Here is a 24453-nt window from a genome sequence, read left to right on the forward strand (position 1 = left end):
CTGATGCTCTTATAAGAGGGGAGGGGTGGGGTGTTTTTGCCAGACTTCTAACACGACTTCCCCCTCCTTCCTCCAAGTCTTTTTTTGGCTGTGGTTTCCCTCTTTCCCCGCTGGACCAGACCAATCTAGTTCTTGAGCATTTCCTGATGATTCCTTAATTTCCCGTTGTTTCTGTTGTTCTGTAGCCTGTCACCGGGTTTTTTGTCTCAAGACCACAGCGCTAAGAGTTCAGAAACGGCAATCCCGATGAAGCCTTTCCCTGCGACATGAAAAGCAGCGATTTGCTCTCCATGTCAAAGTGATTAAAGTTGACAGCACCTCTTTTTTTTTCCCCCCCTCCTTGTCGCAGGATTAGTGTTGTATGGCTGTTTGATGGGATGGGTTAAATGTAAGATTGCCCAAGGAAAGAAATAAGGCAGGGGTGCCTCTTCAGGGAGGCGTGAGACCTGAGACTGTCAGAGTGCTTGCACCTCTCTCTCATCCCTTGCTGTACTCTCTCCACTCATCAACGATACTTTAAATTATTTCTAATCTACTATTTATTAATGAAGAGAGTGATTAGGACCAGACCCAGAGCTAGCCCCAGTGGCCAATGTGAGAGGCTGCCCTGGCATGGCAGTGGATCATTAACTCTTGGAAAATGATTTTTCAGCTAGTTGCACATCCCTCAGAACAGTGATTATACCTAGACTAGGTTGTTGGTTTTTTTCCCTCACTGTGCTTCTAAGAATTTTTTTTTTATGGGCTTCCAAATCAAAAAGACAAAATATTTTTGGCATGGTGTAACTCAGGGTGTGGAGGATGGGATGGATTATCCTGCAAAACAGGGGTATTTCCAGATAATACGGGAACTAGAGGGTGAGCTGGGAACTGGCATGCAAGGAAACCTCATGGAATGAGCCTGCGTCTGCTGGAATTTCAGCTCCATCTTGGGAGCAGCCCTGCTGTACCCAGACTGGCAGCTCTGCAGGGCTGCATGCGCGCCTCTGGCAGCTCCGGGAGAGCACACAAGGGTTTGTGTTTGTGCAGTGCTGTGCCTGAGCTGAGATGGTCTCCATGAGTCCAAAGGGTGTTGGCATCAAACCATATCTAACCACATTTCTTAACCCGTCTACAGGAGGTTAAGAGCTCTCGCTCCTTGCCCCACTCCCACTCCTTACAGCTTCTCTATCTAGGACTCTGGGCTTCTTCCCTCCGATGCCTTCGTACCACACTGCTACCTCCCCAGCCAGCTCTTCTCCTCCTTTCACTCACAGGGGCCTAAAGGGCAGGATTTTGAGCTCCTTTGCAGTGGTTCCTCCTCTCGTATTTCTTGTTTTATTTCCTTACACATTTCTGTCCAGAGCAAGTTTTGGACAGTGACTCCTAACACGGCGCATCCTGCTAGTCCTTAACTTTCTCTCTAAAGAAAAATTGTAGGTATTGTGGTCTCTACAGCAGGTAAAATACCTTCTCACCCCGCCAAGAGATGAACTCATGTTGTGGCTTGGTTTCCCCTCATCCCCTCAATTATGCCATCAAAGATGGACAGTGGATTGAACTAATGCAAGTCGTTCTTACAGCGTTGCTATTAGTTTGTCGTCTGCCTGTTTCCTTCTAGATACTTGCTAATGAGCAAACAACTGGCTGTAGTACTCATTTGCATATTGAAACTAAGCCTGCTGCTTTACCGTTTTCAAGTAGCTGCTTCCCCTCTTGCTCCCCTACTTCTCCATGGCCTTAAAGAAAACCCCTTTGCTCCAGGAAGCCTTGAAGACAACCATAAACAGTTAGAACTTACCAAGGGGGGATTTCACCAGCTTTCTAAAGCCACCTCTTCTCTCTCTCTCTCTGTCGCATCCCCAGACAGCGTCTCTTCTTTTATTCAAAGCTGCTTCCTGGGGTTTGCTACTAGCAGGAGCACATCTTTGGGATTTATACCCAATATGGCTCGAACAACTCCCATCTTCGCTGAGACTGGCTCTCAGCACATCAGGCAGAGGCATCAACCAGTTCTTGGCCACGTCCCTGGAGAGGTCCTTCATTTGCAGGCTATTGTATTCTTGAACATGGTACATTCCTTTTAGTTTAAAAGGCCTTTCATCTACTTATACCACTAGAGAACACAAATTTTATAAATCCTACCGTAAGACCTATTTACTGTACGTGAATCATGTGAAACCTGCAGGCTGGCATTCACTGTCAGCTGTCCAGAGAAACCAGGCGAGACAGATCATTCATATGGATGAGAAACAGTATTCAAGAGAGTTCTGAATACCTTTCCTTTGCACTTTTTGTGCCATTTTTACTTCTTGCTTCTGCGCTCCTGTTTCTTAAAGTACCTGATCACAGTTGATTTTTGGTAAACACCAAAGCATCACTCTTCTGAACACTTAAACTTTCACTGTACAACTATTTTTCTGCCTTCTTCCCATTAACTGATGGACTTTTTTGCTTTCTGTCTTGCTTTTAATGCATGTATTGATCCACTTTTTGGTGGCTTTGTGTGCCTTTTCCTGGCTCCCCGAGCCAAGCTTTTGAGAATGCAGAAACGGAACGAGAGGCAGTAATGCTTTCTGTGCTCCAGCATCAGTGCTTGGGGAGCTGGATTGCTCCATTTGGAACATAAATCCAGCAAAATTAGGAAATTCTCCACTTTTACGGTGCTCTGGTGAGACACCCCTCCAGTGCTGCATCCAGCTCGGGGGTCCTCAGCATCAGAAGGACACGGACCTGTCGGAGCGGGCCCGTCGGAGGCCACGGAGCTGGTCAGAGGGCTGGAGCCCCTCTGCTGTGGGGACAGGCTGGGAGAGCTGGGGCTGTGCAGCCTGGGGAGGAGAAGGCTGCGGGGAGACCTTAGAGCAGCTCCCAGTGCCTGGAGGGGCCGACAGGAAAGCTGGGGAGGGGCTTTGGGCAAGGGCAGGGAGCGGTGGGACAGGGGGCAACAGTTCTAAATTGAAAGAGAGTAGGCTTAGACTGGACATAAGGAAGACATTTTTTAGGGTGACGAGACACTGGCAGAGGTTTCCCAGAGAAGTTGTGGGTCCCCCATTGCTGGAAGTGTTCAAGATCAGGTTGGATGAGGCTTTGAGCAACCTGGTCTAGTGGAAGATGTCATAGCAGGGGGGCTAAACTCTATGATCTTTGAGGGTCCCTTCCAACCCAAACTATTCTGTGATTCTATGAAAATCTGTTGGAAAGACTTACCTTGGGAAGATTATTGAAATTATTGGAACTAGCCTATTTAGGATGAAGCAAGTGGGGAAGAAATGACAGTATGTTAACAGCCATCCACCACATTAATATTTTTTAGTGTCATCTTTTGCTTCAGCCGAAACTCCAGGCTCAAATCTAGATTAAACCTATTTTTGTCCCATTTGCCTCTGCTTGAGAACTGGTATGGAGCCTGTCACATTATGGGAGCTGCTTTGGGATGAAAAAAAACCCAACTTTTTGGCGAGTTGCATTATTTTTTTTCAGTAGATCAGTCTTAGCTTGCCCTAGCTCCCATCTCTGGTTTGCTGGACCACAGATGCCCACAGCAGGGCAGGAAAGTGGGGCCAGCGATGCTGCATGTTGTCATACTGGTATGTGAAACCCCAAAGTCTTCCTACAGCTCCCACCTTATTGATTCTTCCACTTAAGAGGAAGTTGCAGATTTGTGGCCAAAATTCTGAGTTTTAATTTCTTGTTTACAAATATGCCCTAGTGCACCGGTGCTGAAGTGTGTGTGTATGTGTATATACATATATGAAGTATGCCTTCATATTTTCATGTAGTTTAGTTAACATCCTTTCAAAAGAACTAGAGTAACTACTCTTGTTGGAAAACTGTTTCCAAACCTCTCCCTCTTCAGAAAACTTCTACATTCTTGTTTTGTGTTTTGAAAACATTAAGATGTCATCTTCATCTGCAAGTATAAACACTTAACAGCTGGAAATTAAAAGGAAAACCAGTGAAAACCTGAAGGTTTTGGTTAGCCCTGCCTGGAATAAAGGGGAGGAGGAAGCTACGAAGACGTGGAAGCTGGGGCTGAGGGGGATTCGCTGCCACTGGTGGCAGAGCTTTGACTTGCCGGATGGCATCAATTTGGCAAAACCCAGGAGCCTCTGAACGACAGACAGGGGACTGAAGCTTTTCTGAATCAAGTTCAACTTATTTTTATTCAACCCTTGTTGCTGAATTCACCAGATGGATCTTTCTGACTCTGTTGCCAGTAAATATAAAATCCGCTGGTCGGGAGTACAGATTAACGGTGACGGTGTGTAATGCACACTTCTGTGCTAACGTCGAAAGGATGGAGTCATTCAAGGGGATTGAGGCTGCAAGTCAAATGCCTCTTACAAAGAGAACCAGCGTTAAATAATTAGAAAATCTTTTGTCCTCTCAAATAGTGCAGAAATCAATTGTTTTTTCCAAGATTGAGCACAATAGGATGAAACTCTTGTCTGCCAGCGTGAAAGAGCAGGATGCCAGTTTTGATCCTGCCACTGCGACTGGTTTGCAGCTATCACCATGCTCGGAAGGAGCATCCCAGTGCCAGTCTTCCCAACAGCCCTTCAGAGTCAGCTCCATTCAGGAACCGTTACTGATCACCCACAGATCACTTGAAAGGAAGAGCAAGAAGGAGTTTTGCTGCAAAATCAAGTAGAAGGCCTTTTCTTCCATCATCCTACCCATTTCATTGTTCTCCTAGGCTGTACCACCCATCAGACCAGCTGAGCAGCCTTGTCCTGGACCTGAACGTCCAGAATCAGCACGGGGAGGTGTGCTGGAGAAACAGATGCAATGCTCTGGTCATCTCGCCTTCCTCCCCGGCTGCATCCCAGTGCAAGGACTGGTCTAGTTCAATTTGCAGTGGTTCTGTGCCGACAGAAGCATCCTTGTCTGCGGGCAGCCACCATGCAGCATCAGTTTACCCCAGAAAATATAATGGAGTGTTGTAATCATAGATACACAGTTGTGCATACATTTTTGCTTTCATCTTTTACAGAGAGTTAGAAATTTAGGGTCTCATCTCTTTTGACCCATCTGTAAAAACACACAAGTTGGGGCATAAAGATACTACAGGTAAAATTGCCTCTGCCTGGTGCTGGACCACTTTAGCTAAACCAGCACAACTTTATAGATAAACGTTGTTCCATTATTTAAAATCTCTTCTGGCTTGCTAAACCCATGTAACCAATGAAACAGTTGATGTGGCTTGTCCTTACTGCTGCCTGTTTCCCGCAGGTTAGCTCATACGCTTTTATTATTTTTATTTTATTCCCCTGGAGGGAAAAAAATATACCTTTTTAGCTATGAAGATAAGGTCTGAGACAAGCCTTAAACGTTCAGAAGTAATTGAAGCTCGCTGCGGGCATGTTACAGATTGCTGCTGCTCTTGGGACTGTCTCAGTGGAAATTCAGCTTGATAAAATTCACAAAGAACTGGAACTGCTCAAAGACACAATTGAAAAAAACGTTTTGAGAAGCCGGTGGAAAGTTTCCAGTGCAGCCGGCTGCAGGCGCGGAAGCAGGAGCAAGGAATGCAGCCTGGCCTTCTCAGCATCGCCACCACTCAGGATTTTTATCACACATGTTGGGACATTTTGGATGTTTTCCTTTAAAAACAAGCCTAGCTCGCGCAGGCGTGCAAGTAAGAGGGAATAGCAGCTTGTTGTTTCGTTTTCTTAAAAAAAAAAACCAAACATATAATCAATATGCTTAATATTTGATGAGGAGAGACTTTCTTCCTCAATTTTAAAGCAACTGTTAAAGAAATGCTTTGTGATTTGTTCAGCTCTGGTGTTGGCAGCATTCCCTCTCCAGAGCTACTCGAGCCGGAAACTCCGGAGTTTGCACTCACACTCACCGGTGGGGAGGGACTGATATGGGGCTTTCCTCTGCTTTTAAAAGCAAACCAGTGGAAAGCAGGACAGGTGAAAACAGGATTTAATCAGATTTTAAATTGCATGTTTCGGCACCAGGGCTGTGACTTGTTCCCAGGGAGGAGGCAATGGTGGCTGTGAACCAGAGGATGCCTGCCGGGGCAGTCAGCTGCCAGGCGTTTGATTTACTTACCCCACCATGAACCTTTCATTTTGGGCCAATGTGCTTGAGGAATAAAAATGCTTCCTAAATAAAACATGCGGTGGAGCTGCTGGTTTATATCCCTCGATTTTAGCAAGCTGGGAAAAGGAAATGCCACTGATGTTTCCTCCTTACTCGTACCCATTTCATCCTGATCATAGCACATCGGGATGGTGAGCTGGGCTGCACCCTGCCTGGAGTACTGATACAGGCTGAGCCAGAGCGGTTGTTTAGGGCTTGTTGTTTTATTCCAGTTGTTCCCTTTCCCATCCAAGTTCCTCCGACTGTAGTGTAACTTGCCCAGACTTGCGCTGCGCAGAAGCGGGAGGGAGCTTTGAAGCCGACATTAAGAAGGGAGTCATTTGGGGAGTAACAAACTCCAGGGATGGAGGTTAAACTATAACCGCGTGCCAGTGTGCTTTTGGTTCCTGAATTCCCAAGGGGGAAGGGAGGAAGCTGGAGCAAGATGGGGAATTCCTGCCAGATGGAGCAGCCTGCCCGACCAGCTTCAAAATATTGACCTCAGGGAGTGCACTGCAAGTGGAATAAAAGCTGTGCTTGCTCCGGACCAGCAGGACAGCACTGCAAACGCCTGTGAAGGTGAAGGGGACATGGAGAAGTAAAAACACCATTTATATAGAAAATAGAGAGTATTCTTGATGTGTCCGTGTAAATGGCAGAAGGGCATGAGTGTGAATTGGGGGTGTTGTGCTGCTGCTGTCAGCCTGTGTTTCCTGGGTGTCTGGCTGGAGCAGATGTTTAAAGCCTGCTTTTATACCTAGGACTCAGATTCCCCTGGGACATGTCAGGGTTGTTACTTAACCTCTGTGTTTACATCCTCCTAATACTCCCCTGATCGCTTAACCACTTGTCAAGAACTCTTGAGAATCTCAAAAGCAACTGTGGAAGTGCAAAATGGTATGTTAAACAGAGCTTTGACAGCAGGGTCATAATATAAACATACGTGGTTGAAAAAATGCTGCAGAACCTCTTGTGCAGTCTGTGCAGAGCTTACCCTTTTTGGGAAATAATGGACACCACCAGTCATCGTGCACTAAAAAGTGTTTCCTTTTTTTTCCTTCTTTTTCCAGACTTTATATTCAGAGCACCCATTAAGTTAAGCAAACCAGGGGAACTCCGAGAAGAATATGAAAGCCAGCTAAGGAAGGTACAGTATTCTGTGTAATTGCAGTTTTTCTTTCGGAATAACGTGGATTTCCTGCAGGAATGCCATCCTGCCTATAAGGAAACTTGAAGGGCTTTTTATTCCTGCTCTGTAACAAAGGTCATTTATTCCCTTTATGCTGTTCAGCTAGTTCAGGAGAATGTTGGCAGGAATTGAGCATGTAGAAGCCAGATTTTGCTGTTAGGCTGCCTTCCAGAACATGGAAATGTACCTTCCTTGGTGGACCTGGAGCGACTGTTGGGTTGTACAGGGTTTATTAGAGCATCAGTATTTGTGGATGTAATTCCATAAAGGTTTTTGCAGGGTAAGGCATCTCCTGCAGTAACATCCTTCTCAGAAACAACCTGTTCCAAACTGGAGCTTTCTCTCTGTTTTTAGGCAAGCATAAAATGTCATTTAAAGACAAAAAGACTGAGAAGGGAAGAAAAACTTTTCAGCTGTGTTAAACTCTGGTAAAATATTTTCTACATTTGAAAAGGGATTTTAGTTTTTTAAATTAAATCATTGAAACATCTCCAGCGGCTAGTCATTTATGGAAATTGGCTGCTTTTAAAGTGAGAAACATTGCTGTGAAAGCAGTGAGCGGATAATGATTTCCATTGCAACCCCTCTCCTGAGAGTCGCCTGTAACTTGCTAAAACATTTGCGTTGCCGCTCGTAGCTTCTGCTTCTATCATCCCTTCCGCTGCTGGGACCTGCCTGCCGTCCTGCCAAAACAATGTGGACTCTGCCCTGCTGCTGCTGTCTCGTCTCTGTCAATAGATTTAATCGCTGTTTCGGGGCCTTGATCTCTGTGACGGTGTTTTGCCTTGAGATGGGTCCAGCCTCTGGCTGGTTAGTTTACCTGCTGGGGAAAAGGAATGGCGTTTTTCCTCATGGAAGAATTTTCTTTGGGTTTTAACTTGAAGATCTCAACAAGGGTTGGGAAGCTGATGTGTAGTCAGAATAACAGCCTGGTCCACTGAGTGATGCTAAGTAGGGAAATACTGTTTAGATATTTAAGGTAAATAACAAGCCTGGGAAATGCATATGTGTGAGGAGACAATTAAAAAATGTGGAAGGGTCTTCTCTCCTTCCTGCTTCTCCATGTGTGGCATTAGCAGTGACACTGATGGGCAGTGTCACTACAAGTTACTAGGATAACTTTGGCTGACCTTTCGTTAACTCATCTTAAGGAATGCAGACTCTTCTTTCGTCCAGATAACTTTCGCTAGGTAGACAAGCACGCTTTGAAAGCAAAGTCTTGTGGCTTGCAGCACTTGTAGCAAAGGTAAGACACTGTGCTGAGAAATGGTTGATTTAGTCAGCAGCTTAAGTGCACTGAAATCTTACATAAAAATCTAGTTTATTAACTAACTTAAACATGTATCACTGTATTTGGCAATTTAACTTTTTTTTCACTGTAACCTTTAGGATGAGTATACTCAGGGTATCTTTGGCTTAAAGGAGAAATAAAGCTTTTTGTATAGGTATTAATTGTAAACCTCGCTAGGGTTTTATAAATCTCTCCCTAATAGTGACTGTGAGACTTTCTGTGATGGTATTGGAGCTAACTCATCACTGGTCCTGCCAGACTTGTTGGTTGATGTCTTCTGTCCAGCTGCAAGGCCAGAATTTCCCAGTTGTCCAGAGAAGCAGGAACCACCTGAGGTCACTGAGGCAGATCTTAGCTCTGCAGTTCTTCCCAGTGCCTCCAGACTAATGCATATCTGGATCTTCTGGAAGGATTAAACCATTCTCTCTCCCATGGTCCATAAAACCCCCATAGGAGCATTGTACCAGTGCAGGACAAAGCGGGTACTTTGTTACCACTTGTTAATCCCAATCGACTCCGTTACCAACTTTAAATGTTATCTATAAAGTCCAAGTAATCCCATCTGAAGCCTAGGCAGACTGCAGCTGAAGAGGTTTTTGCATCTACTGCTTAACTTCAGCAAAAAGCTGCCACGTGCAGTCCAGTGCCAGCACTTCTCACTTTGCCACCAGTCAAAAGGAAATACTTTAACATGTTTTCTGGCGTTTGGGGCATGGTTTTGTCTTGTTCCTGTTCAGCCTGTTGCCTTCCCCTTTTGGCTCGCTAGCGGAAGGGGGATAGGCTCCTTTCCTCTGCTGACTTAAACTCGCTTTTTATGAACCTTGTCTGAAAGAGCTGGTGTGGAGGGGGAGATTTTCTGAATCATCATCAAAGAGGAAAGGGCAACGTAATTTTGCTGACAAAATGGCAACTGATGACGCACTCACGCTTTTTCCTTATTCCAGGCAAAATTGTGACTGTTGCCACTTAGCAAGAGTTTCTTGGTGTCTCTGAACTTGTAAGTTAGGCAGTAGGAGATGAGAATTTTGTCCCAGTTTGGGAATTGAAGCCTGTGTATAACTGGGCTTCCCTCTGTGTGTCAGAGCAAGGGGTTTCATCTCGGCTTTCCTGCCCATGAAACAGGGATAACCCGTGCTGGCTTTCCTCCTGAGGAAGGGAGAGGAGTGTTCAAAAGCTTTTACATCTCCCAGATGTGAGTTGTTTTATAAATTCTAGCTCTTGACCTGCTTCCCAGTCTTTTGCAGTTGAAAACAAAGTAGTTAGCATAATTATGTACTGAAGAATTTTTATTTGAAGTGGATAATCTCATAGGGTAATTTTCTCAACTGACTTTCAAAATGAGATTAAATGTTTGCCGTCTGTGCAGTATAGTGAGATTATTTTTTTTTCTCTTTTACACAGCGCACTTGGTGCTCTTGTATTTTATATTTTTCCAAAGGAGGATATTGTTTCTGTGTACTAAAAACCTAACTCATCCTGTTAAACTGTCTATCACAAGCAGTCTGTTGCTTGTAATCACACACCATCAGGAGGGAAACTCCTACCTGAGGCATGTGCTGACATGCAGCTTTCCAGCAGCAGGGGTAGATGGAGCAGGCTCAAGGAGTGAGCAAGCAAACCCGGACAGTTTATGGAGTGAAGAGAAGATGTCAAACGTGAGTTTGCAAAACTTTTGGAAATGGATGTTAGCATTGAGAATGATGGTCCTGAAATTATCATTTCTTGGGCAATTTTTGAGAAAAAAATTATCGATTGCTTATACAGCATGTTTTTTTCCTGCAGTTCCAGTATCCAGAAGGGCTACAGACAGGTTAAAATGTGTTTTTTGATAACCGTACTGCTAATAGCAGCTGATGGTCCTGCATCCAGTACTTCAAAGATGCTGCTCAGATAAGATATTCCTCCCAGTATAGGTGTTCCACGCCAGCTTGTTTCAGTTTCTACGCCTCATGTCCTGGCACAGCATTGCCATGTTTGTCAGTAAATTCTCTGGGAGACAATTTACATTAGGTTACTTAAAATTACGTTTTTTAATTAGTACCAATTTTATCATTAGAGTTTGCTTTTGTTTGCAACCTGAATTCTGGACCCAAATTCATTTCTTTATCCCATTAATCAGCATTAGGATCCTGTTGTTGCTGTTCTCACTGTCAGCAGAGCTTGTGCTTGCACCTCACATTAATTGTGCCATGAGTTTGCCCAGAATCCTTAAATATTCCTGTATGTTGTTACATGCATGCTTGTGGCTTTAGATTTTGGAATTGAGTATAATTGCATAAGTGAGACAAAAAAAAGTGAACATTTCCGTACAGCTTTCTTCCATGACGGAAGGGACACAACTGTTGGGTAGTATTTCAGCTGGCCAAAAAAGTCATCTTCATGATAAATCTTGATCTGAACTTGTTTTTCAGATACTTAAAAAAGGCTCCTGAAAGTGCAGAAATATTGTTCATGAAACATACGGCAGACTATTCATCACGTCTGCATCATGCGGCCGTAATCTGTATTAGTCAGACATTGTGTTGTAGTTATTGCTTGAGATTATTAATAGACCAGGAATTTAAAGATACATCTTAAAAAACTAAATGAGAAGTCAAACCAATCTTTGAAAACATTTGCTAAACACCCACAATCAGCCAGACTTGGGGGGCTGGGGCTGGGGGGGGGATGTCCTGGTTTCTGCCTTCTCTCCTCCTGCCTCTCTTCCTTGTCTCTGGGGGTTCGTGGTCAGTAGGGTTTGGGTCCTTCCCAATCTGAAAACCATAACGAGGCTTTTGAGTAATGCATCGTGAACTGTATTTTCTTTGTCATCCACATGTCCATGCTTTTTTTTCCGCTCCCCTTCAGCAGGGAAGAAAAATACTAAGTATTTTTGGAAGAATGAGGAGTTGTTGCAGTGTCGCCCACTGCCTTTATGTGCAGTGCTGGAGCTGCCTGTGGGTGCCTCGAGCTATACTGGAGGGCATAAGGTCCTGCAGCACGGCTCTCCTGGGAGGCCAGGGGGAAATTGTGGCGGTGTGAGAAGATCAGAGGAAACATAACGGGGCAGCTTCTTAAGATGTGAGATGCCTACACTCATGTGAGGGGTAATCGAGTGTTTGAATTCCTAGTGTTTAGCCATAGCTGTGACTCATTGGGATGATGGAGGCCTGTCAACCAAAGATCGGGCTTCTTGTCCCAAGCAAGGGTAACATGCACAGAGCTTGGTGGAGGAAGGAGGGAGGACCTGGTATATATACATATACATGTAGACTATTCATGGCCTGTGTGTATGTCTGAAGCTGAGGAAGAGGTGAGACACAAGCTGGGTGAATGGCTGGGTAATGAGTGAGAAGGGAGATGGGTCACGTTATGCTGGGCAGGGACAATGGGATGGCGTTATCCAAAGTGTGCACTGCAGAGCTTTTTTCATCAGGAAAAGGTGGTGGAAAGGAGGGGAAAAGGGGGTCTGTTGGTTTTGAGTAGCAAGTGTGCAGAAAAGAGGTCCTGGCAGAAATGGGGAGTTTGATTCCTTAGGTAAAGGAAGAGCAAAATAATGCGGCAGGACAGGCGGAGTTGTGCTGGGGATAATCCTTTGGTTCAGGAAGAAAGAAATCTCCGCAGGAACAGCCTGGCCAGGAGGAGCTTGTGGACACTGAAGTCAACCTTGGTTGGTTAAAAGGGATCTCTAAGTGATGGATTGTGCTCGCCAGAGGGAATGAAGGAAAGTGTGTGTGTGTACTTCTCTGCAATCCACTTTTCTTATAACTGAATGTCATGGTTTAACCCCGGCCGGCAACCCAGCCCCACGCAGCCGCTTGCTCTCTCCCCCTCACCCAGAGGGATGGGGAGGAGGATCAGAAAGGAATGTAAAACTCAAGGGTTGAGATAAGAACAATTTAATAGGTAAAGCAAAAGCCGCGCACACAAGCAAAGCAAAGCAAAGCAAGGAATTCGTTCGCCGCTTCCCATGGGCAGGCAGGGGCTCAGCCATCCCCAGGGCAGCAGGGCTCCGTCACGCCTAACGAGTACTCGGGAAGACAAACGCCATAATGCCAAATGTGCCCCCCTTCCTCCTCCTTCCCCCAGTTTATATACTCAGGATGACGCCATATGATATGGAGTACCCCTTTGGCTAGCTTGGGTCCTGGCCGTGTCCCCTCCCCGTCCCTTGTGCCCCTCCAGCCCTCTGGCTGGCAGGGCCCAAGGAACTGAAAAGTCCTTGACTTAGTATAAACATCACCCAGCAGCAACCAAACATATCAGTGCGCTATCAACATTGTTCTCACATCAGAGCCAAAACACAGCACTGTACTAAGAAGAAGATTAACTCTATCCCACTGAAACCAGGGCACTGAACTTCCACAAGCTGAAGAACGGGTAGGGGATCTGGGAGTAGACGGGACTGGCAGTTAATGGAAGAGGCAGGCGTTAGAAGGCACAGCAAAGAAGCCTTCAGTGCAGAAAAAGGATGGGAAGTGCAGCAAGGTGCAGTGTAGAGCTGCCCTGGCAGTTCGGTCAGATTCCTTCGGCAGCCTTCAGGTTTGTGAAGTGTAGTCGCACAGCACACGTGGATAAAATAATGTTGTGTCGTAGCCCTTTCGAATTGCCAGGATGGTAAAAAGTAGCAACATCTGAGAATGCATTAGAATTAGAGAAAACTGCAAGGAAATACAGAGGAAGTACTCCTCAGAGGAGGTGATACCAAGAAGGCTGAAAGTGCTTGGTGCCTTCTTTGGATCAGGCTTCTTAAGCTTCAGGAATGTATTAAAATAGCAAGGAGCTTTCGATAAGAGGTTAACGACGCAGGGCAGAGTAGGAAGCCAGGAGGTAAAAGCCAGTCTGTCCGGCGTGGTGCGCAGGCAGCGGCTGTTCCAACATGCAGCAGGCGGGATCCTGTGGATCCATGTACCTTGTGGACTAGATTCTGGCGTTCACTTGAACTTATCTCCATTTGCACTTCAGCTGATAACCTAAATAATCTTTGGGCCTCCAGCTGGCCATCAGAAGGTTAGGTAATCTTTCTGGATCTTCCCCATCCCAGCACGTCAGTGAAACAATAGGATTTCATCCAGCATGTAGGTTTCAACATGGGAATTGCTGTGTCTATAACCAGTTTTAATTTAGGTGATGCTGTCTATACGTCTGCTAAATTGTGTGTACTGTGTTGCGGGCCATTTGAAGACTAAAACTGAAATGTCATAGCTGCCATGAAGCTACTGGTTTGCACATTTTTATTTGCAGTATGCTTAACTACAAGTAGACAAAAGCTTTTGTCTCTCTTATTTTAGAAAATAGTGTGGCAGAGAAGTCTCTGTCAAACCCTGGACCCAACAGTGCCTTTGCCGTTTTGCAAAGATAGTAGCTGTGATATTTCTGTAGAGTGCATGAACGTGAAAGCATTGTAGAAACAAACCAGTCTTCACGTTATTGCAAGGGAGAGGCAGTGGCTGTACTCCAGAGCAGGGGAATGAGACACAAAATTAAATGATGTGACCAGACTCTTGGAAAATCGTTTGTTGGCAATGAGATGTAGGACTTCAAAACATCTTAAATACACCGTCTCTTTTGGCTTTGTTTCCAGCTGAGAGAAGAAAAGCTACAAGAAGATAAAGCTTCTGAGGATCTGATTCACAAGTTCATTCTGGATGACATGGATGTAGGGAAAAAAAAAATGGAAGAACAGCAGAAAAAAGATGAATCTTTAGTGCTTAAAGTGAACCAAGAGTGTGTAAGTAAGCTTGTGCTTCTCTTTCCTATCCACATCACCGACACTGACTGGTAGGTGAAATGCTGCTAAAATTCAGTCCTAGAACAAGAACCATTTTTTTTAAGACCTTGACTAGCTGAGTGTCCCCTGTCGCTCCCTGTTGAAACAGGGAGCTTTCATCCTTTGACACGGGGAGCTTTCCAGGATTATTTGATTGACTTCTTTGTAGCCCTTGAAGGCTATGAGCTAACAGATTCTGAACATCCGTGTTTGTGAGAACTGTCTTCTAAGGTTTCTTATGACTACAGATGTTCTTCTAGTGGTTTCAATCCCCACTTTTACCCACTGTACTCATGACTGAAGGTGCAGCTCTTCCAAACAGAGCAGATAAATCTGTAGAGGTAAATGCTCTGCTTTGCGTATCCTTGGTCTTCAAGCATATATGCATTTCCATGAACATTTCTCCGTGCATCATCTACAGTGTAGGTGTACGATACTGCAGTCCAACAGATTCTTCATGCTGAGTTCTGCCCATTTCTCCTTTCAGTTGTGAGATTCCACAGGAAATGCTCTTAAGATTTAAAGACTGATAGGCTGATATGTGGGTACTGAATAACGTCCTGTTAGCACCTTTCTTGCAGGTTTACCTCACTTTTTCTCGATCATTAAATTAACTTTCTTCAATGATTGACAGCTATACATAGTTGCTGTGTGCTTATTTTGCATTATTTATGCTTTTGGTGGCCAGCCTTGGAGCTGTTACAGCTCCAGTGAAGAGAGCTGCGCAAGCACGTGTATCTGCTGGCAGGTTGCATTCCCCAGGTGTAATCAGAATGGGGGGGTTTGGGATCTTTACTGTCCTTGCAAGAGCGAGCTTTATTTTCCAAGTGATTCTTTTTGTTGTACATGTCAGCTAACTTTTCCTTGATTGACTTCAGTTTCCTGAACGGCTCTCGGATTCGGAGAACGAAGAACCATTCCAGGGCAAGCAAACACATCGGTCAGCTTTTGTTTCCAAGACCAGTGCCTACTCCTTTGCTTTCCTTTCAGGGTAAGATGCTGAGACTTTATTCAAGCCAATTGATGTCCGTTACAGATGTTCTTTTGACCATTGTTCTAAACATACCTGAGATGCTTTACATTCAATTAAAATGATTGTTCCAATCCAAAATAAGGATTTTTTTTTCTGGAATTTTAGAACAAACTAATTGGTAGAATATAGCGCCTGTCTGATTACCCTCTGCCTGTCATAAAATCCTGGGGGTTAACAAGGTTAGGGTTCGTCCCATAAAGCAGAAAAATCATTGCCTGTAGGTTTAAATGACAGAAATCGTTGAAGTACAAAATTCTGTGTGATGAACTCAAGGGTGCTGGATCCTTCTCCAGCACAGATATTAAGAGATAGCATCACCCCCAGACAGCTTATCAGTGAAAGCTGTTGCATGATGCAGTGGAAGCGGCTGAGAAACTGTTTTCACATGAGAAGCAGAGGGGTTTCCGTAGCATCATCATTAGCTCAGACCTCAATGAGTTACAAGCCCTCGGTGGAGGGGTCAGGTGGAGGTGTCAGTGCATTTAGTGTGGAGCCCTTTAGCACAGACCAGGACTCTGCGGCAGATCCCAGATTTCTGGATCCCTTTACCCTGAGGGCAAAGCAGATGCCTCCTCCACAGGTAGCTGCTGCCAGGGCTGTTGGGCTGGTTGTTCTTAAGGTCACGAACAGTCTCCTGTTTTCACCCATCTGCTTTTCAGGAACCTAACCGCCAAGGTGGAAAGGAGTCGGAGCTGCAACGACACCTTTCAGGAGAGATCAAAGAGCAGGCAGAGATCAGCCCCAGCCAACAAAACGAAGGTACGGGCTGCGTCTGGAAGCATAGGTTTTCTGTGTGTAAAATGTTTTTACCTGAGGTTACGCAGCATCAGTAGTCTGGAGATATAAAATCCTGTGTTTGTGGTGCTGCCAGCGCTGTGTTATCACCATGGGGCAAATCACTTCCTCCCAGCTCACAGTGAAAACCTGTTAGGTTAGAAATTAGTTATCAAAAAAGTAGACAGCTTGCAGAGTAGTTTGTTAGCATTGCAGGATAATTGGAATTTGGAAGAGTACTCATCATGCTTTTGTTTTGTAATTAATTTTCTTTTCAAGGCTGAATTCCCAGCCAATTAAAGAAAAATCTTTTAGAAGTTTAGAGAAAAGTCCTCTCTTGCTCCCCCTTTCTCTGCTGTTCTTCCCAAAGCTGTTTAAACAGAGCAAAACTCATTGCTCTGCTGATGTGAGGATACTTTCTTTTGCATTTCCACGCAATGGGAAGAGCTGGCCTAGAGCTGGCCTGGTCTTGCTTCCCTTTGCTTCCAGCAGCCCAAATAAACTAACGGTATCTGTTACCCTGTGCAATAGGGCTGGCTTTTCAGCGCACTGCGGTGCTTCAAAATGAGCAGTGATCATGAAGCACCAATGAAAATCTGAGCCGGAGGTTTTCCAGGCTCTTCCAGCCGCAGTCACTGGGTACCCTTCACTCATTGGAGGTGACCTTTGCAAACACCTTTCCTTGCACAGTGCCTGGCAGCACCGCTGACCCCTCTGTTTTGCCAGCAGAAGGAAATTTTGCACACTTGTTCTTGTACTAATCTCTGTCTCTGGGGCCATACTCTGCCTTCTTTCCAATGTGCCTCTCTGGCCCCTGGGATCCTGGTAGCTGCAACAGCAGCTTAAATGATGAAAACTGTGAGTTCTCAGACAGGACCACCTCCAACGCTGCTCTGCCAGAGCCGCTTGCTAGGATATTCCACCTCCCCGTGCTGCCACCCCTCCTTCCTGCACTCACTTTCTTCCCAGATGGAGATGGAGAAGGTTCAATTCCAGAGTTCCCATAAGGAACAAAAGCCTCTGCAATCCTTTGGAAGGTCAGTTTGGTTAGTGCATATTGCTTGGAAAAGGGTGAAATCTCCATTGGGCACACGAAGCTGACCCCGGTGATCACCTAGCTTGACATCCCTGAGGTTATGGGCGTGCGCCATAGTGAGAGAATCTGCATTTAAAAGCCTGGTCCAGTTCCCATCTAGGCTGACAGGAGCTGGACTGAGCTCAAAGCAAGAATCTTTAACTGGCCTTTAGCATGGACTTGACCAATTCAGAGTTGCACTACAAGAGTGTTCCACAAGCTTATTTTGACTTCAGAATAAGCTAGCAGAAACAACTGTCTTTTGGGCTAAGCAGGGAAAGGCTATAGTTGTTCCAGCCCAGCTAGCTGCTGGACAAAATCATTTCATCTTAGAGTTAAGAATAATACCATCTGCAGGCGTGTATGTGCAGCGTTTATTTCTGATTTATTTGTGGCTGCATTCTGCCACATTCCAGATGTAGCGGCATTAGGGGATGGTGTTGGAGATGCCAAGAAGTGTTGCTCCGAAGCTCTGCTAGAGGCTGCCTCAGGCAGAGACCTGTGGTGGCCGAGGTGTGGTCTGGGACCACTCATCAAGGTTATTCCACCGATCTGCCTCAGGCATTTAAACACCTTTTTCTCGTGAGGTTTTGCAGCGCAGCGTGTTAAACCTGGGCCGAGTCTTTTATTCTTTCTATCCTACAGCTTAGTAGGGAGCCAAAAATCCTTTGGAGATTATTTCCCTTGAAGAGCATGGCTTCCTCCAGCCAGGGTGGCGCAGTGCTTCTTAGCTTCTCCTTGTCTTGCCTTGCTTCAGCATTTTGCTGTTGGAGTGGTTGCCACTTGTGGCAAGAACAGCTCTCATGCTGAAATGAATTTAGGTCGTGCTGGACCCTGGTGTCCCCTGCTGATGTTGATTATCGGCCGTGAAAGGTGCCGTGACCAGCAGGGGCTGCCAGGGCTGTTCCAGAGAGCTCTCCAGCTGTCCTGCTGCAGGAGCTGAGCGTGGTAGCCTCACGTTCTCCTGTTCTCCTCTCACGCGCTTGTCCGTATTCTTCTCTTGCTGAGCTGTTGTGCCTTGCCTTGCAGGTGCCACCCATCACCAGCACGTCGACGCCACTGGTTGGAGTTTTGTCATCCACCCAAAACAACCGCTGCCTCTCTGCCCCAGACCTGACGGCAGAGAAGCGCCTGGTTCTCAACCCCGTTTCGTCCCTCTCTGCCCTGCACAAGCCAGAGCGATCCATCAGCCCCGAGAGCAACGACAGCATTTCAGAAGAGCTCAACCACTTCAAGCCTATCGTCTGCTCCCCGTGTACTCCTCCGAAGAGGCTTCCTGACGGCAGAGTCCTGAGCCCTCTCATTATCAAGTCGACTCCGAGAAACCTGAACCGGAGCCTGCAGAAGCCAACCACCTACGAGGCCAGTCCTAGAATACTGAAAAAATGGGAGCAGATATTTCAGGAGCGCCAGATCAAAAAGACTCTTTCTAAAGCTACCCTTACGTCCTTGGCTTCAGAGCCCGGGGAAGACGTCGTAGTTTCTGACACGACCAACTCCAGCACTTGCACTAAAGAGCAGCCGCAAGTGCAGGATGATCACCTTCCACCTGACACGACAGGAGAGCCTCACCCCGAGCTGGATTTCTTCCCTTCCATCAGTGAAACGAAGCTGGGAAAAGCAAATGAGAAGAACAGAGATTCACAGCCCTTAACAACAGACGACACCGCTGCTGAACCAGATGCACGATCAAATGTAACCTCCCTAAATGCACGGGTGGCCGAAGTCCCTGACCTAAAAGTGAACGCGTTCATGGACAAATCCTGTCTTAGTCTTGGCCCGAAAATGCTAAGCAGAAGACTTATGGGTGTCAGCGCATCCCTGCCTGACAACAGCACACTAGGAATTCCCGTTAAGACATCAGGGAAAAAGCAGCTGAAATGCCTGAACAACAGCGAATTGATCAACGTACAGAACAGCACCTGCAATTCCGTTGAGAACATCATCGGGGAACAGCCCCCGTCGCTGAGACGGGGCCGGAAGAGACGCTGCAAAACGAAGCACTTAGAGCACAATGGCTCTGTCAAAAGACTGAGGCACACGGCGGGGGAGGTGGGCTTGCCTCCGGAGGATTGCTTGGTGCGGGAGATGGAGCAGAAGCTCCAGCAAGAGGAGGAGGACAGGAGGCTGGCCCTGCATCTGCAGCGGATTTTTGACAGCGAGAACAGGACAGTGGATAGGCGGAAAGTCAGAGTCGATCGGTATCTGCTGCGGTCGAAGAGCACTCTGGGTGCTAAGTAGCACTGGTGGACATGTGGCCTTTCTAGAGGACAATGAGGTTTATCAGATTATCTTAGAGGAAAACTATTTTTTGTCATAGTTCCACCCACACAATTGTTTTTTCATTTTGGTGGTAAGACATTTGTAGGTCCAGTTCAGAGAGAAGCCAGAGTCCTTTCAGATTAGCAAAAGAGAAAGAGAGAATGAGAAAAAAAATCCTCCAGCCTTTCTGGTCCATTGGTCTGAGAGAAGTGTCCATCATCCCTGTGAATACACTGCAATGCCTGTACGTGCAGTCAGCGACATTTGGGTTCCCCAGCTAGGAGGGTTGTGTGAGCAACACGTGGGGTACGGGATAAGGACTTGATCTGTTCCTTGCCTTGCCACTTCAATATGCCAAGAGAAAGCAGAGTGGTACTCGTGGGAAGTAGGCTTTGTCTGTCCTAGAAACAGTCTTCTCCCCTCTACCTACCTTCTTTCCTTCCTTACGCTGCAGCTGGCTGTGGTGGTCAGGCTGTCACTGATGTCAGTGTGTTCAAATGACGTGACTCGAGGGCTGCTGGGGAGGGAGGCTGAGCCACGTTTCTGCTAGGAAGTACCAACAGATCCACCCGTAGTACTTAGAAATGAATGTATCTCACTGTCTGCACCAGCAGTACAGGTTGTAGATTATTTTCTCTTAAGCAGAAAGCCAAATGCAGTGAAGAAAAACATAAAATAGGGATTTTACTGAAGAGCCTTATAGGAACTTGTACATTCATGTTAGTGACACAGCAGAGAGCTCAGGTAGAGCAGCTGGGTGCTGTGATGTGGGGAGCAAATGCAGCCTTTCTCCCAGTCCCTGCCTCTTCCAAGGGAAGGGGGTTTCATGTTCTTCCCACGAACATCAGAATCTAGAAAGGGAAATGCTGTCTGGGTGAATTAGGCAAGGACGTTCTCCCTGCTGACACCGTGCAGGATCTTGCTCGGTTAAGAGATCTCTCAGCACACCTAAGACCTGTCCTTACACGTCCAAGTGCAGCCTGAGGAGGCATCCCGAGGTATCTGACGCATCGCGGTCATCTCCCAGTCATCTCGCAGGCGCCTGATGGGTTGGCCGTAGAGCGGGGACAGGAACCCAGCCCTCCCAGCCTGCGGGCGCGCGGATGTGGGCGCTCAGGGCAATGCAAGCCTGCCCTGCCCCTGCTCTGAGCTAGCTGTCTTCAGGTTCAAACCACTAAGAAAGCTCAGGTGAGCGATGCACTTAAAAATTTCCACTTAAAGGCATGAAGTTGGGTACAGCAGCCTGGACCAGAGCTATCTCAGAGCCTGTGCTTGGTGGAGCGTGTGTTGTCTGCCCAGATGTGGCCTTCAGTGGCAGCCCACCCTCTGGGCTCTTCGTGTTTCTAACAATCTTCCCCATCACCCGTTAACAGCACAATAATTTTGTTGATTATTTCTCGACATCAGACTCAAACATCAGCTCTAAACGTGCTATTGGAAGCTGCCTTGCAGAGTATTCACTGGGGACCCTCGGTGCCCACGGGGACCTTCGTCCAGGGCAGAGGCTGTGGCATGAATAACCTTGCTGACCCGTGTGCTGGGTGACAAGCGGTATTTTCAGGCTGTAACTGAAGCACAATGCTGGGGCAAGCTTACCGTGACCTGTGGCGTGAAGGGAAGGGAGGACAGCTGATGCGTTTAAACAGATGGATTTGACCTAAGAGAATGGCCGTTGCCCAATTTCCTCTGTCTGAAAAATGGTTGAATTTCTCCCTCCATCTTAAATGGTTAAAAAGAAAACGGGAACTGGTTTTCTTTTTCTCTCCCAGCATACCTGCATAACTGCGAGGACCCTGGTGCTTTTTCCTAATTGAACTGGATTTTTTTTAAAAAAAAAAAAAAAGAAATCTTATATTTTAATGGATAAAATTTATATATTTTAAATACTATATTTCAACAGATTGACACTTTCATTTTGAGAAATCTTATAGCAATGATTCCGTAATATATATCTATCTATCTATCTTTGTATCTCCTTAACACACAAACTACTGGATGTTTAAAGTCGTACCTAGGGCCGGCTAGAGCTGCCCTGCTCTGCCTGCCCTCTGTGGCTCATGGGCGATGGCTTTCCATGGCCTCTCATGCACCACAGCCTCGTTAGGTGCTGACTGAAGCAGGCGCTTTTGACCCAAACTGAAGCCGGCTCCAGTACCCAGCTGTGAACTGGAAGGAAATTAAGTAACTGGAGCCTTGACCGGACCTGGAAGAGCAGTGCAGAGAGAAGCAGCGATGGCCTGGATCTGCCCTTTAACAGTGAAGTAAGCTCAGGAGGGAAACCCACAGCTTTTACTCAGAATTCACGCCATTTTTTCCCAACATTTTGAGCTAAAGCGTGCACTTCCCAGGTGCACTTAGATTAATAATTATTTTTACAGGCCCCCTTCTCCCTGCCCCTTCCCCGCAGTTAACCCCTTGTGCCCAAATCAGCCTCCCCTGAAGAGTTTCCTTCTTTCTTGCGGCACTTGTGTGGGTTCCATCCAGGCTTGGGCTGCTGGGTGCTCTCTGAGCAAGCCCACTCCACAAGCAACTAGATTTACACACTGAATGTATCCTTTCTTCCCCCTCTTAAAATAGATTTTGCAGTCCAGTGCACCAGGCCAGTGTCTTAAATATCTTCCTTTTAAAAGATTACATAAATATTTAGATTTTTGTGTGTTAATTTCCTCTTTCTAAATCCGAGCTGGGCAGAAGCGCGGGAGGCAACGCCTGAGCTGGAGCTTGTCCCCAGCCAAAAATACTTAGTGGGACCCCTCGTGCTCCCAGCTTCCCAGACCTCACCTTCGCTGGGCAGCTGGCTCCCCCCACGACGGAGAGCCCGTGGCCCAGCAGCGCCGCTCGGCTCCCCGAGCATCCCGCATGGTCCGTTGCATCCGCATTGAAGGAGACCTTTAGATGTGGCGCCGCAGCCGTGGCGCGGAGGGGTTGCAGTCGCAGCAGCTTTCAGGGAAGCATTGAAGTGGGATCGATCTTTTCTTGTGAGGTGGCGTGCCCACAGGTTTTTAGTCTGATGAAGCTGCTGGCTGCGTTTCTACACTCGCTTCTCCATCTAGTTGCTTAAGGACTGGGGAAAACACGGGCCGTTTTCCAGCCAGCTCACCCAGACCCTCTCGCCGCCTTCCAGAGCCAGCGAGAGTGCGACTGCCCTCGGCTGAAGTCCGCCCGAGGTGGTGTCAGGTTTGAGACTTGAGGCAATGTGAAGCTAGGATGAATGTTTTATTAATTTAACACTCTTAAGTGTATGTAAGCTTGCACAAAAAAAATAATTGTATATAATTACACTTAAAAGAGCAGGAATTCCCAGCCTCTATCCTTTAAAGGTCAGGTGTGACGCTACCTTTGCCACAAATAACGCCAGCTGAGAAGTAAAATACCTCTTGCTGAACGGTGGATGCAGCACAAGATCTGCAGAGGCCCTAAGTTGAAACGAAGTATTTATTTACACTTACATGAAAGTCGTATTTCTAACCCTCCTCCTTTCTGCAGCCACCTTCTCTCCAGGATGAAGGCAATCCTTGCCGGCTGTGGGACAGCGCGGGTGTGTGAGCAGCCTCCCAAAATGTGCAGCTGTCTTCTCTTGCGAGAAAAAAAGCAGGTCAAGAGATTGCACTGCCAGTAGCACTGGAGGGGCTGGGGTCGGTTTGACAACAGAAGTGTCTGCCAAAGATGCCACTGACTCTGGAAAGTTGCTTTCTGACCCTCCGGAGCGCTCTACCCGGGAAAAGCCGTATGGAAAGGTCCGTGTATGGAGTCAGATCAGATAAATGAAGGAAAAGTGCCAAAAGAAGGGATCATGCCAGATGATTGTATAATGTTGTTCTATATTGTCAGTATTTTTCTTCAAATGCTATTGTACATGCAGTGCACAGTAATCATGAAGTGTCGCTTGAACAAGTGCTTCTTTGTATTTTCTCAATGAAAGAAAGGGGAAGGTTGAAGCCTTAAAGACTATCACTGATGTTAAAACCAAGCCTTTAGCAGTGCTCCGAGGGCCCCAGGGCCCCGCCTGGACGCTCCAACAGCCTCGTCCCGTCTCCCAGGCAAAAGGTCGTCAAGGAGCTTATCCCCTGCACAGGGGGAAGCGCTTCATGAAAACCCAGCCCCTCTCACCCGCTGGGGGACAAAAATTAACAACTGTTAATTGTGAGACCCCAAGGGTCTCGCATGGCACCGTGATGGAGACCCGTGGGCTGTCCCCACGGATGGCAGCTGGGTGGAACTGGGACATGATGCCGGTTTGAACTACAGCACAGAAGCCGGGATGATCCCCACGTGTCACATGCATCTGACACAAACCTTTCTCTTCCCCGTGTCTGTAAAACACCGCGAAGCATCAGCTCTAGGATTAGCTCTTCACTATGCAAACAGGAAAACCTTCAGGTGGTGACAAAGGGGGGTTGTGTATGCCTGGTTTCCTTGGTATTTACTGTCAAACTGTTCAAAACAAATCTAGATGTTGCTACACTTTTTTTCCAATAATGCTTTAAATCGTTGTGCTTTCGTGTTCTTTTCAGCTTGCCAGCAGAGCACTGGGGTAGTAGAAGACTTAACGGTCGTTTTGGGTCTCAGCTGAACCACCGTGGCTTCATCCGAATGTTTTTAAAACCAATGGAAGTTACTGAAGGACTGTTGACTTGCATGTGTAAAATGTGTGGGTAAAATGACATGCAGGCGTCTGTCATGTTGTGGCTTCTGTTATTTGGAACAGAGTAAATCCTGCTTGCGAAAAAATTGTCACAAACCAGAAATATGCCAACTGTGTACAAATAACATGTACATTTTAACAGCAACGAGGACTTTTAACTGCAGGACAAAGGCCGAGGTTAAAACAGAATAAAACCAGGTTCTGACAGTAAACTACCTGTTTCTGCTCAAGTTGCTGCGCTTGGAAACAAGCAGGATCTTACTTCTGCCTGTCCCCATTGGGTTACAGATTCCCCTGGCTGAATGAGGTTGTTGAGTAATGTTTGGTTTGGGTTTTGGGGTTGTTGGGGGTTTTTTTTTGGGG

At 46.5% G+C, this 24453-nt stretch overlaps 1 protein-coding gene across 2 annotated transcripts; it reads left to right on the forward strand.

Annotated features, from left to right (window-relative positions):
* Positions 1-1347: 1347 nt before the first annotated feature.
* Positions 1348-24302, forward strand: RNF169 (ring finger protein 169). Of its 2 annotated transcripts, none has more exons than XM_055701218.1 (6): positions 1348-6969; positions 7143-7219; positions 14116-14262; positions 15180-15292; positions 15994-16093; positions 18213-24302. In XM_055701218.1, the coding sequence occupies exons 3-6, from the start codon at positions 14185-14187 to the stop codon at positions 19422-19424; spliced, it is 1503 nt and encodes a 500-aa protein (XP_055557193.1). In that variant the 5' UTR covers positions 1348-6969; positions 7143-7219; positions 14116-14184; the 3' UTR covers positions 19425-24302. The 2 variants fall into 2 exon arrangements, with proteins under 2 accessions (XP_055557193.1, XP_055557194.1); XM_055701219.1 differs by having other exon boundaries at positions 6414-6651.
* The last annotated feature ends 151 nt before the right edge of the window (positions 24303-24453 follow it).

The sequence above is a fragment of the Falco cherrug genome, chromosome 2, assembly GCF_023634085.1.
Source record: "Falco cherrug isolate bFalChe1 chromosome 2, bFalChe1.pri, whole genome shotgun sequence".
In the NCBI taxonomy this organism is placed as follows: domain Eukaryota; kingdom Metazoa; phylum Chordata; class Aves; order Falconiformes; family Falconidae; genus Falco; species Falco cherrug.

What these genes read in the sequence shown, in the direction of transcription:
- RNF169 (XM_055701218.1), top strand. Translation starts at nt 14,185, where the DNA reads ATGGATGTAGGGAAAAAAAAAATGGAAGAACAGCAGAAAAAAGATGAA. An exon ending in TCCTTTGCTTTCCTTTCAGG is followed by an intron (nt 15,293 to 15,993) that starts GTAAGATGCTGA and finishes TCTGCTTTTCAG; the next exon opens with GAACCTAACCGCCAAGGTGG. An exon ending in CCCCAGCCAACAAAACGAAG is followed by an intron (nt 16,094 to 18,212) that starts GTACGGGCTGCG and finishes CTTGCCTTGCAG; the next exon opens with GTGCCACCCATCACCAGCAC.